Source organism: Paramormyrops kingsleyae, chromosome 14 (genome assembly GCF_048594095.1).
Source record: "Paramormyrops kingsleyae isolate MSU_618 chromosome 14, PKINGS_0.4, whole genome shotgun sequence".
NCBI lineage: Eukaryota > Metazoa > Chordata > Actinopteri > Osteoglossiformes > Mormyridae > Paramormyrops > Paramormyrops kingsleyae.
In genome coordinates, this window is record NC_132810.1 from 173,253 (window position 1) to 186,356 (window position 13,104).

General features: G+C 40.1%; 1 protein-coding gene across 1 annotated transcript; it reads right to left on the minus strand.

Annotated features, from left to right (window-relative positions):
* Positions 1-5,223: 5,223 nt before the first annotated feature.
* On the minus strand, positions 5,224-12,662 carry gcfc2 (GC-rich sequence DNA-binding factor 2). The gene is made up of 18 exons (XM_023834292.2): positions 12,196-12,662; positions 11,960-12,061; positions 11,730-11,870; positions 11,286-11,531; positions 10,960-11,060; positions 9,916-10,028; positions 9,474-9,657; positions 8,440-8,563; positions 8,196-8,259; positions 7,864-7,955; positions 7,545-7,744; positions 6,885-7,029; positions 6,643-6,764; positions 6,452-6,528; positions 6,081-6,147; positions 5,845-5,991; positions 5,551-5,690; positions 5,224-5,475 (listed from the first exon to the last, which is right to left on the minus strand). The coding sequence occupies exons 1-18, from the start codon at positions 12,464-12,466 to the stop codon at positions 5,379-5,381; spliced, it is 2,433 nt and encodes an 810-aa protein (XP_023690060.1). The 5' UTR covers positions 12,467-12,662; the 3' UTR covers positions 5,224-5,378.
* Between the last annotated feature and the right edge of the window lie 442 nt (positions 12,663-13,104).

Sequence of the window (13,104 nt, forward strand, 5' to 3'; positions counted from 1 at the left end):
ACTTCTGCCTTCTTCCATAAGTCGAGTAAATCGAGGCCTTATTGCCGCCCTTGAAGAGGCATACAGAGGCCTAGCTTTCCAAAAAATAATCGGCCAAAGACAGCAACGGCATGCAGATAATCCCACTGTTCCCTGCTTGTGTCCCCCGATGAAAATCTTGGGCCCAGCTGTCAATTTTTTTTCTGGTGCCAACACTGTGCACCATACAGATAAAAGGGGTTATAATCATCTGCACTTATGTGCAAATCAGAAAGACAGTGTACAGAACATAAGACTAAAAAAGACTGCAAGGATTAAAAGACAAGACTTGTGCAACAACACACAGTATATTCATATGGAGTATTTTAAGTACAATTATCAACAGTGGAAATACAGAGCAGAAAAATAGACAATGTGTAATTAGATAAACTGTATACCTTAATTTTAGCAGCAACAGAATGCAATTAGCAATAAAATGCATGGGGAGTCTATCGGTCCCCAACGACGCTCTTCCACATAACTGTCCGTATATGTTTATCCTTTGTGTATATTTGCATGTGTCTGTCCTCATTGCCTACAATGTTTGCTTTAACTTAATTGCAATCCCCCCTCCTAACTTGGAGTAAGATAATAAAAATGCTTTTAGACTGTACAGTGCAATGAAATGAACAGCTTGATTAGTCAAGGTGATAATTAGGAGGTGTCTCAACATCTGCACAGCCCATCTGTAGTAAGTCACTGTCAGTGCCTCCGACCTTCCCCACGGGAGAGCAGCCAGTGAAATTGGTCAGTATGTCGTTAATGAAGGAGGGAAACTCTTATCGAACCAGATGCTGATAATTTGACATACCAGTCTTGCAGAAAAAGTGAAATTATTACTAATTTCCTAATTTAATTAATCAATTGATTTATTTTATTTTTAGCACAAAGGCAACAGTATCCTTCTTTCAAAACACCTCCATAAGGCAATGCAGGTCATGATAAGAAAAAATGTCCTGGTATTTAAGCTGGCATTTGTACTACATAATGAGGTATTTGCTGTTGCTGGGACAAGGGTATGTCCTGTGGAGTCAGCCATTGCCAAGGACAAAGAGACTCCTCCTGTCTTGGCCACCTTCCAGAATGTTCCGAGGGACAGAGAATCTGTGCTCTATTTTAGCTTTGCTGAATTAAAACACAATTAAACCATTTGTGATTAGTAATAGCTTTCTCGTTTTATTGTTCTTCATAAAATTTGCATTGCCTAAAATTAGCAAAGCATTAATAATTACCAACCTTTGTCTTTTGAGCATTTTAATAAAACTATCCTTAGACATTTGGCTAATTGTGAGTGAATTCCTCAACACTGAAAGATTTTCATCAATCCAATTTTTTGCTTCATGATGCTGATCCAGTATAAGGATTGTGGTGACATGGGGCCAATCCCACAGGGATAATCTCACGCACAAGATCAGGGACACCCTGGATGGGATGCAAGTCCATTGCAAGGTGCAGGGAAACATTTACTGAACACAATTTATAAACACAGATTCATCTAAGTTCTTGTCTATGTCATAGTCAGTAAGGAATGTTTTACACTCTGTAAGATACGCTTCATACCTAATCCTCCAATCTTACTTATGTTTAGCTCTAAAGCATCTTAACTGCTTAGAAACAAGAACATGTCAGAATGTTCCCTTGTTCACGAGTAAGTATCAAAGGAGCACTCTTTCTTCAGGGACACAATTCAGTGTGTGGTTTAATTAACTTCCTGGATTAATCTTTCTGCACCTCTGACCAAGATAAGCGGTGAGAAGATGGATGTATTAATCTTTGGAAGAGGAGTATGATATTCTACTGAATTTAGAAGGACTGATATCATATCACCAAGATGGCAATGTTTTTGGTTATTTTATTTGCACGTTTTGCTCATTTCACAATAATAACCTGTTTTCTAATGATTAGGTAAAGGGCAGTACTCTGCTGAACATAAGATACAACAGAACCAGACCATTTCCTAAGCTCCCACAGGAACCTTGAGATGCTCCCTTTAAAGAAACAGCAGCTTCTCAAATGTACACATCAATCCACAGAATTTAAAAAAACGAATGCAGCTACTTAATGAACAGAGAAAATACTGTCTGTCTGTGACTGCTACTTGAGTTTGTTCTCTTCACCTTGAGCCTCCTATCCTAAAATAAGTGTTGTCATTTAAGTAAATGCATTAATTTAATGCCCCTCTTATGAATGAAGATCTGATCTAAAAATGTCCCAAAAACAGATGGGTGTCATTTTTAGGCACTTTTTGGAATTACTGTGAGCCTATTGTCTGGTGCCTGATAATTGAAAACAATCTGGCCGTCTTACTTTTTTAGATGCCCACGGAGCTAATGTGCATAGGTTGAACCCCCTGGTAGATGTAACACATTGTTTGTTATAATCTTAGATCCACTTACTGCTCCTGTTGCACTGGGCGTTTTGTCAAATTTGAGATTTGACACTTGGCGGCTGTAGAATAGAAATGAATATACTTCCATTCATGAAAAAGTAGCCCTTGTTTCTCCAAATTCCATCTATCCATCCATTATCCGCCGCTTATCCAGGGTCGGGTCGCGGGGACAGCAGTCAAAGCAGGGATGCCCAGACCTCCCTCTCCCCAGCCACCTCCTCCAGCTCCAGCGGGGGAATCCCAAGGCATTCTCAGGCCAGCCCAGAGATATAATCTCTCCGGCGTGTCCTGGGTCTGCCCCGGGGTCTCTTCCCGGTTGGACTTGCGCAGAGACATGCCCAGGGGGGCATCCTAGATAGGTGCCCGAACCACCTCAACTGGCTCCTTTTGGTCTGGAGGAGCAGCGGCCTGAGTTTGAGCTCCTCACCCAAATGTTTCCAAATTACTTACTGGAACTCTGGTGGTCTTTTCCAGATCCAGGAAACTGTTAAGTTCATTTTGAACTAGAAAATAAATAACTGAACTTTCTCTAGAAAGTACGTTATCTTATTGCACACAGCCAACCCCGAAACGGTCATTTTGATGGACTAAGATGGGGAGCATACACTCCTTATTCCTGCCTCTGCCACATAAAACATCAATTAAGCTGAATAACAATTTTGCATCTTAAGAAAACCTAGGCATTAAATTAGAAAGAAAATTTTAATAGAAATATTAAGTATAAAACTAAGATTTCATGTGTATTAGAAAAAATGAGAAGCTGAGGTAACATTATATTTCATCCCAGATTCCACCCTTACTAGGTCTTCACCTGGATTACATCTATACACATCTCCTGTCTCCTGGCACTCTGCCCAAAGCCTTCCCTACTTCTCACACCACAGTGACCTGGGTGCTGGTGGACTCTCCTTACCTCGCCTCAGACAAAAGCTCCCCAACATCAAGCAAGCTGCCGTAAAGCTCAAAGACCGGCATTGTCTTCACCAGAGCAGCGTTTTAAGGCTCTCGTCTGGGCCTGCAGTCTCAGAGGCTTGGGTTTAATTACACTGTACTGCAGCCCTGCTGTCACGTGATTCTCAGCACGTTACTCAGAAGGTTCTAGATGCAAAAAAGATGATAGTGTTTGTGGGACTCAAAAGTCAACTTCCTGCACGTTTCTCCAGATAAAAGAAAGTGAGCAAAGGCTTCCTGTACCTAAGCCAGTATGGAGTATATAGTAATAAATAAATAAACACATTATTCCATGTAATAATTGGAAATGACTTTCTTCGAAACAGCGATATAATGAATCCTCATTAAACTCATGCGGTCCCACAATTTTAAAAATACTAGGGCCGGTATGCATAGAAATTTCACTCTTAAATGCATCACAATTCTAAGAGTGACGTGATTTTGCTCCTACTCCCAGACTTAAGAATAAGTGGCATGCATAAACATTATTAAGTGTTAAGACTTGGTCTCAGCTCCTAAATTATTTAAGAGAGCTGGAGAGGACCCCTAAGCCAGTTAGGAGTTGAATGACGGCAGCTGCACTACGCGCACCCAGACGGAGACCGCGCACTTTACGTCAACGAAAGGACGTCCTGCAGACGTACGACAATAATGAATTGATGAAAAGGTACAGGCTCGATCATGAGGGCATTCTTTTTGTTAGCAACCTAATTAGGAACCGGATACAATCTCCTACGTCACCTAAAAATGCACTTACAGTTGAACTGAAGGTGATAATGATGCTACGTTTTTGGCAACTGGAAAAATATAATAATAATAATTATTATTATTATCATAATCACCTATTATAGCGAGGGTCATGACAGCAATATAAGTAATGACACAAACCTGTAGCTTGCATGCTTGCTTTATAAACTGTGATTTCTTTTCGCGAGGTCGATAAAACATTATACCACCTTCTTTTTCACATTCCTCTGCTGAACGCCTTGTCCGAGGTGACGCAGCATTTACGGAGCTTGCAATAGCTTCCTAAGCTTTTTTTGTCCGTGCTTGTAACAGCTGGGCCAAACTTTCCTCGCACTACCTCCTTCCATTTAAGCACCAACTGTGCCAAAAAAACCGTTTTGTTTGTCGTCCAGTTTGGCTTTCTGTTAGGATCCAATGTCTTGCTATGAGTTTTGCTTTTGACCCATAATTTATACAACATGTGCATCTATTAGTGGAAATTGATCGGTGATGTGCTAGGTATTTTTCCGTACAACCAATTAAAGGTATGATCACAGAAAGGTATGTTGTATAAAGCTCTACATTAACGGTTTAATGCCACTAATATATTCACCGTGCAGCTCCTCTATTGGTTGAACTAGTATTTGGGGCGGGATTTTATTTGTAGTCCTCATTTCACGACACTTAAATGCTGGCTCCGTCGGCACTTAGGAATTGGGCTTAGACTTGGCTGAAAGTTACTTTTAGCAGCTTTATACAATGCTCTTAGGTCCTACTTTTTGCTAAGATTTTTTTAAACTCTTAAGTGCAAGTGTACGACCATTCTTAGGAAGTTTTATGCATACCGGCCCAGGATTCATTATATCTACTCTTACACACACACACACACACACACACACACACATATACACAGATAAAAGGAGACTCCAGCCCCCATCCTCAGAAACATATGACATCATAGCTGCCCATCAGGATACCGTACTACCCAGGCACCACCTCCAGGCGGGACTGCTCAGCTTATATATACTTAAAGTTATAAATAAATAAAACAATCCACATTTTCAAGAAAAGTCTAGCAGAATTACACACTTTCTTTTGTGCCAAGTAACACATTACAAAAATACTCAAACATTTGGAAATGAAATTTTATATAAAAATGTCATTTTATTAACAAAAAAAAAAGAGTTCAATCTGAAGTCAGTTAAAATAGCAAGATAAAGACAAAAACTATACAACATACTACTTGTCAAAATAAAATATCTATACAGTACATGCATTACAAAAAAGCTGAATTTCATACATCTTTGTAATGGTACTTTTCAGTGATACTGGCAATGCTGTCGAGAGCGTTGAGGTTTCTCAGAACAGTCAAAGCGTCTGCAATGACCTCCCTGCAAGACAAAATACTTCAGTGCCGGAACTATCAAGCCCTGATTCCACTGCAATTAAACCCAGGGCACTGTTACCTTTGGCAGGTGATGTCCGGGTTTCTCTCACAGAGCGAATGTGTCGTCTGGAGGAGGTGACGGGTGAAGTTCTGCAGCTGAGGAATGGAAGAGTGACCTTCTGCATTCACAAACCAGGATTCTGGGAAACATGCCACCACCTATTTCAAAACAAATATTTGCAAGAGAATCATCTCACCATTGTCACACAATGCAGAACCATTTAGCTCTGTAACATGACCCATCAACATATGAAATGGAAATTTCAGTTTAGCTTTAAAATTTTTCTGTCAATCAGGAAAGTTCTCTCGATACCTTTTTGCACTTCTCCAGAGATTCCTGTTCAGGTGCTGCATTTAGAAGAACCATCATCAAGTAGCGATTCAGCAGTTTATCTAGTGCCAATTCCATCAGCACATTTTCTGGGACCAACCCATCCCATAAGGTAATGTTTCCAAGGAGCTAATGGATCACAAAACAAGTTTCTGTTGATCCAATCTATGCAATCAGATCAACTTAGATTTTAAAGTTCAACAAAAAGAAATATATACCTTCACAGCTGACCAAAATTGCCTGTCTTGAAATCTATATGCCTGCCAGGTTTTGTCATCCAAAAACCTGTATGAAATGAAATATACTTAAAAAAAAAATCAGTAGTTGTAACTTTAAAAAAAATCAGTAGTTGTAGCTTAGCCTGTAGCTTGAACACAAGGATATCAATAACGAAATTCAACTTGTTCATCATCAGCCTGCAAGAGGTTTTTTTCATCAAGAAAATAATCTGAGGCTTTTAATATCATCTACATTGCATAATTAACATTCATCACATAAAATTTACCATGAGACTGCAACTGAAAATTAACAAATCAATAAATTAATTGGGTAAATTAGTATCAATGACAAAGAGGCTCCGGTGACTTACTTTTTAGGATAAAGAGGAACAAAAACATCTTCATCCACAGCATTCCTCAGTCTTGTAGTAACAGCCTCCAGAAAAGCCTTGCAAGCAGATTTTAACAGGCTTAGAGCCTCATCAAATCAACTTCAGGAAACAGACCACATGAAAACAGCCATGCTAGGTACATAATCACTGTTAGCCAATAAAATCTCCACCTTAGCATTCTTGTTCTGTTCTCCATCAAATACATGGTAATCATTCTGTAACCTCTGGCAAAGGTCTGTAAGGCAGCGAGACTGTCCCGATGACAGAGGGTCCCAGGTAAGTTCCACAAAACCTGTGAGTGAAATAACAAAAACTGAAATCAGCTTGACAGAATGCTATCAAGACCATTTCAAGAAATTTTGTGTAAACAAATATGGAACTACAGATTGTATAAAGATCTGAGAGAGCTGACCTTCTATTTTCGGTAAGATGGTCTTCTGGATGATCGAAGGCAATGTTTCTTTGTCTGTGTTATCAGATTCCTCATATCCCTCGCCATGGCAGAATTTCTCGACTGCAGAATACCAGGGTAAGGACTCAAAGTCCTCACTGTCAACCTCAAATAAAACATAAAATACATTTTGAAAACTTTGCAGAACATTATAGGAAATAGTCATTGTGTATACATATAAAGAAATCAATGCAGAAATATCCATTTTACAGTAACGCTTTACCTGTTGGGGCACAAATACATAGTAACAATTCAGTTACTACTGAAGCACAAATCATGAAGAAATATAATTACTTTAGATAAATGATTCATTAATGATGAACAAACATGAGTAATTTTCAGTTATTCATTACTTCAGTAGTTCAATAATAGTTCCTTCAGTAGTTCACAAAGGTTTACAAAATGAACAGATATAGTAAAAATAGTAACTGCTTAGTATAAAACATGTCACGATTCATTAATGATGAATTAACATGAGACCAGTATGTAACTAAAACTTAGTTTGTGCTTAATTAATACATAAGTAATAGTATAATATTATACTATCAGTGCACCGTCAAATAAAGTGTTACACATTATACAATGTACAGTACTCTCAATTTTTGTTTAAAGATGAAGTACCATTAATGGGTTCCAGCCAATTAACTGATGTCTGATGAGAGGACCCAGGAGTTTGGGTATACAGAGGCTAATGTAAGCATTGTAGTAGGACTCTGGGAACAAGACTTTCCACTCCGCAAACCGACTGAGAATCTTCTTAACATTTGAGAACTCTTCCTGAACATCAGCAAAGATCTCCTGCGACATCCTCAGTATTTCAGCTGGATGACAAAAGCGACAATTAATTAATAATAAAATAAATAATCACTATGCATAAAACAAACTAAGGTGGACTAAGAGAAACACTGATCGCCATCCAGTACATAAGTGACACTCTTACCTCTCTTTCTGTCCAGTTCCACTTTCTCATGTGTTAGTGGTTCACAGTCTGCCAAGTCACCCTCACAACCTGCTTCAAGGTCACTCTTCTGGCTGACAGCATTAAAATATTAACTCGTGTTATTCATGTGAACTGATATCCAAAGTCCAGTCATACACAAAATAAGTATATAATGACCAATAATTAGGCTGAAAAGAACATATTTAAAAACTGATAACCTTAGATATCTAGAACCTAAAAATACTTCCACAGCTGCACTACTTTAAACCTTTCAATGAGTCGGTCACCTCTGATCTATGACAAACACACTGTTCGTCTGACTTCTTGCTTACCTTTGTTCTGAGATCTCTGTGAGGTTTTTCTCTGCAACTTCAGTGATGACTGGATCTGTGTTATCTAGAGGATCATATAAGAATGACAATGACTGAAACAAGGCTTTGAAATAACAAAAAGTAACAAATTTACCAAGACTATTCTTAATGTTAAACAGAAACATATCAAAACAGTCAAGTTAAATTTCTGTTCAAATGTGCTGCATGCATTGTGGCACAGCCCAAAAACACAAAGCACACTCACAGACCAGCTGCTGGAGGTGAGTGGACTGTATCCTCACTGCTTCTCGCCTACGTGACAACAGCGCCTCAGCCTGGTCAATGAGCAGTGTGTGCATTTCCATCTCTGCTGCATTAATGAGTACTATCTGGAAAAAAGCAGAGTCAAATAGCAACAATCAGCTTGTTTTACATGCAAAACAGATCGATTATTTATTCTACAGGCTGGATAGAAAGACCCCTATCCATGATGCAGAAAACGTAGGCTGCAAAATTCCATTTTTATGCTAAATGAATTATGGTACTACATTATGAATTTAACAAAAGGTCAAGTCACCGCAGTTATTTCATCCTGTCAAATTCAGTCCACAAATGAAAGACCAGTAGGGGGCACTCCTTCCTTATACAGACACAGCTGTACAATAGTCTGTGGTACTTTATTTTGACTTCATGACGGGTATGATTATTCAATAAATTGTATATTCAACAATTTCTTATAAAATGAGTTTTGTGTTGATTTTGCCCAACTGCAGGCTAATGTAAGCATTCAAAACATGTTTACGGTAAACTATAGGCCAGACTATGGTGTTTGTTAGGTTACATGTACTTTATTACATTGCATTTTCCCCTTACGATATTTTCACCTTTAGATAGATTTATTAGAATGCAACCCCATCGTAACCTGGGGACAGTCTATCTGTGCACGCACACACACACACACACACACACACACACCAAACAACATTTGAGGTTCTAAAAGTGCCACTTTAAGATTACAGACAATCACAAAAAACTTACTAAAGGGGAGGACCTGCCCCTGAAAAAGTCTCCGTACGGCACCTTTCCATCCTGCTATCCACTTGCTGCAAAGATGCTTTGACAATAATATCTCCAGCTAAGCACCTCTGACACTGATACGTGGCGAGAGTTTTGATGCTAAACATCTTTAGACTGGAGAAGCATGTCAACTACGGCTGAGTAGACGCCACTGAGAAATCAAGGGTTTCATCAAGCGGTATAGGTGCCTGAAACCTAAGAGCGTTCACTGTGGCAGCCCACCTTCTCTGTAAGACACTCAGTCAGGTTCTGCACGTAGACCCTCATGCCTCTGTAGAACTTGTGCTGTTCGTCGGAGGAGCCGCTCTCCAGCAGCTCCGAGGAGGCCTTGGCACTCTCCATGTCAAGCTGCATTCTCCGGTGCTCTGCCTCATGCGCTCGGTGCACCTCTCTCAATGACTCCAGCCTAGAGGAAGAATCCAGATCATCAAGTGGCATGTCAACCAGCATCACGTAGCCAAGCATCCCTGGTCTCTCCTATGTAGCTGCAAGCCTCTTAAGCCCAGCTGGAGAGCTGCAGATCCCCTGAATAAGTTATTAGCCTACAGGAGAGTTAGTCTTTCTTTGTGAACTCAATCTTGATTAACATTTGGGGTTTCCAAAATATCTGATCTAATGCGCATAATTCAAAGAAATCCGAAATTTGTCAGAGTGTGTCACTTACCTCCCGGTTATTCTCTTTTTTATGACATCAATGCTGACTGCCGGAAGGGATTGGGGAATATCGACTTTCTTCTTCGGCTTGACAGTGTCCCGGGAGTCGCTGCTGTCTGGAAACTGAGCATGTACAGAAACTATGCTGAAAGAAAGCCAGAGAGCTTTCACCTGACACTAAAGACAAGTTATTGAGTAACAGACACCGACATTCTCCCCTAAATTTACACGGCCGAGTCAACCATTCATGTGTTGCTTCATCGAATTAAAGACAAACATTTCTGCAGTGTGGATTTTCTGTGTCATTAACAAGCCTGCAGTAGAAACGCATTACATGACAAAGAAGGTCACCAGCACGGCATTTCCCGTCAGCAAACTAAAGCAGAATCAGGCTGTTTAGCAGATTGGAAAAGCTTGATGTGCAAGTTATGCTTGTTCTTCAACAACTGGAAATTAGACGGGGTGGGGGGCAGTGTGTGCCTCAGTGGGTTAGGACTCTTGGCCCATGATCAGAAGGTCACCAGTTAGAATCCTGTGGTCAGCAAACTGATGCCACCACTGGGCCCTTCAGCAAAGACCTTATCCCCCAGCACCAGAGCCGATGCTCATTGACTGACCCTGCGCTGTGACCACCAAGCTTGGTCTCACCTCTACATATGTCTGTGTCTCATGGAGAACAAAAAAGGGGTATGTGGAAAGAGACTTTCCCCATGGGGATAAATAACAACACCATTCCATTCCATTGAATTCTGTTTCTGTTCATTTTTGCTTTAGAAATACATATCCAGCATCACAGAATGCTTACAATGATTCCTGAAAATAGCTTTTTAAAAGTCATTACATATATAATATCACGGCGTTTAACCAGTTACGGAATTCAGAATCAGAAAAGCTGAAGGAACTGAAAGATCATTATACATGAGGTTTAAAACTGCTGGTAGCTTGGAGCCTTGGCACATATGGGGGACGGTGGGGCAGCATGCCAGCGGCTTATTGGCTCACCGTGAAGATAGTACCACGTTGGTACTACCAACTAGTACTCATGGGAGCTCACCTTATGTCTTCTGACTCCTTTCCCAATTTGCTGTTCCTCCCACAGGGTCCGATCATCTTCCTCCTCGCTGTCCGGGCTGCCGCTCTCGCTCTCACTCCCTCCTGCAAAAGCAGTGATCAGAATCACAAGGGAGGCCCAGCCATACAATACAGAACATCAAGCAAAATAGGAAAAAAGTGAAACTATGGTGAAATAAGCAGATGGATGGATGGATGGATCTTGCCCCTAAGGATTCACTTTCTATATATACACACAATACATAATTTTCCCCATGGCTGCACCATTAATGGTGCCCACTTAAGATGTCTCTAAAATGACAGCCTCACCAATCTTCTCAGCTATCCTTTCCCTGATACTTTTCGACTTGGGCGCAAACTGGATGCGACGCTGGTGGTCATCAGGCTCGTCATCGCTGTGCTTCCCGACAAAATCATCATCATCCTCCTCTTCATCCTCCCCTTCACCAGAGCTGCCCCCCTGATTGCCATCTAGGGGGATGTAGTCCTTCTGGGTTCTTGCTTTCCTCCGATGTTTTCTAGCTGCACGGATTTGTCGAGCGTCCGGGATGACACCTACACTGAACACAAAGCACTGCTACTTACAGAACACACAGAACTGTAATGCAACTTAAATATTATAAATGTAATCTTATGTGATTTAACACACTTTCGATGCAAAATTATTTTATCTGATTACCATTATATATCAAATTATTGATGTATGATAAGGATAGGTATCAGTATTATGAGTATACTTCAGTCACAACAAACCTGGCCTTGGTTCTGATGTTCTGGAGGGGGTAGATCGTGGAGAACTAGAGTCATTTTCACTCCTTCGCATCTCTTCATCCACTTCAAGGCACTTGGAGTCCTCTTCGGAGGACAGGTTCATCGCATCTGCATCTTTTTGTACTTAAAAAAAGAACCGCGAAGACAAATTCCGTGTTAGGTACGCAGATGAAAAAGTTATATTTTGTAGATGCATACATCTTTGCGATTACCTTTGGGATGCAATTCTTTCGCAGGAGAATCGTCTTTCTTCCTTGCTTTGAAGACGACCTCTTTTTCGGCGGACTTTTTCACTTTAAATTCACAAACATCCGCTGTCCAGAAACAGACAGGTCATTATATGTGTCTGTTTGAACACATGGTTGAACCGTGTACCAATAGATTGGTATATAATGTAGACCAGAAGTCGTTGTCATCTATTATATGTGCCCCTGGGAAATAAACTTACCTTCTTTGTCATCGGAGAAGCTGAAAATGTTTCTCTCCAGCTTCGCCGGATCGTCTGTCTTGGATCGGGCATCTTCGCAGTCACTGGAATCCGCCTTAGGGATCACTACCTCCGGCCGCGAACTGCAAGAAACTCCCCTGTCTTGGCTTCTATGGGAGGCCAGCGCCTCTTTTCCGTCTTCCGCACCGTTCTCATCTTTATTGCCTTCTTCTTCGTCACTCGATTCATGTTGCCTCTGCCTGAAATTTCTTTTAGGCCTTTTATTAAACATGGTCCAGTAAATAGTAACTTGCTGTAATTCTGGTGCTTTCAGTATGAAACCACTTTGGGAAACATCTAAAATGAAACAACGGGGGAGTAGCCTACCTAAATTATTTATTTGGTGTTATTCTGAAATACAAGTCTACGATTTTTTTACAGGTGATATAAATGATAAACATTAACTTCTCGATATATGGATAATCACACTCAAAATAATCCGTCTGGCATATATATAAATATATAGTAATATTGGTATGTCAGACTTGCACTGCATTGTGGGAGATGTAGTTTGGTTCTGTTGCTTTACAGATTATCAACTACTGTTATACGATTTTTAATCATATATATTAATTAATAGTACATTTTATTCTTACGCTAGTCTTTATGTTAGTATAAAGCCAGCAATTAAATACGCAACCAAAATGTAACTTTATTTTACTGCTTTGAGTTAAATCTTCATTTACATTTTTGTTTCAAAATGCACAGACAAAATCGCTGAGCTCAAGGTTAAGACTGGTGCAATATTGACACACAAAAACATCATTCGTGCATATATTTGATTTAAGCACATTCTCTGATTATTTTAAAATGGCTAGAGACCGTAATAAACTGTTCAGGTCCATTGTATTCGAACTATAGTTTTGAGTT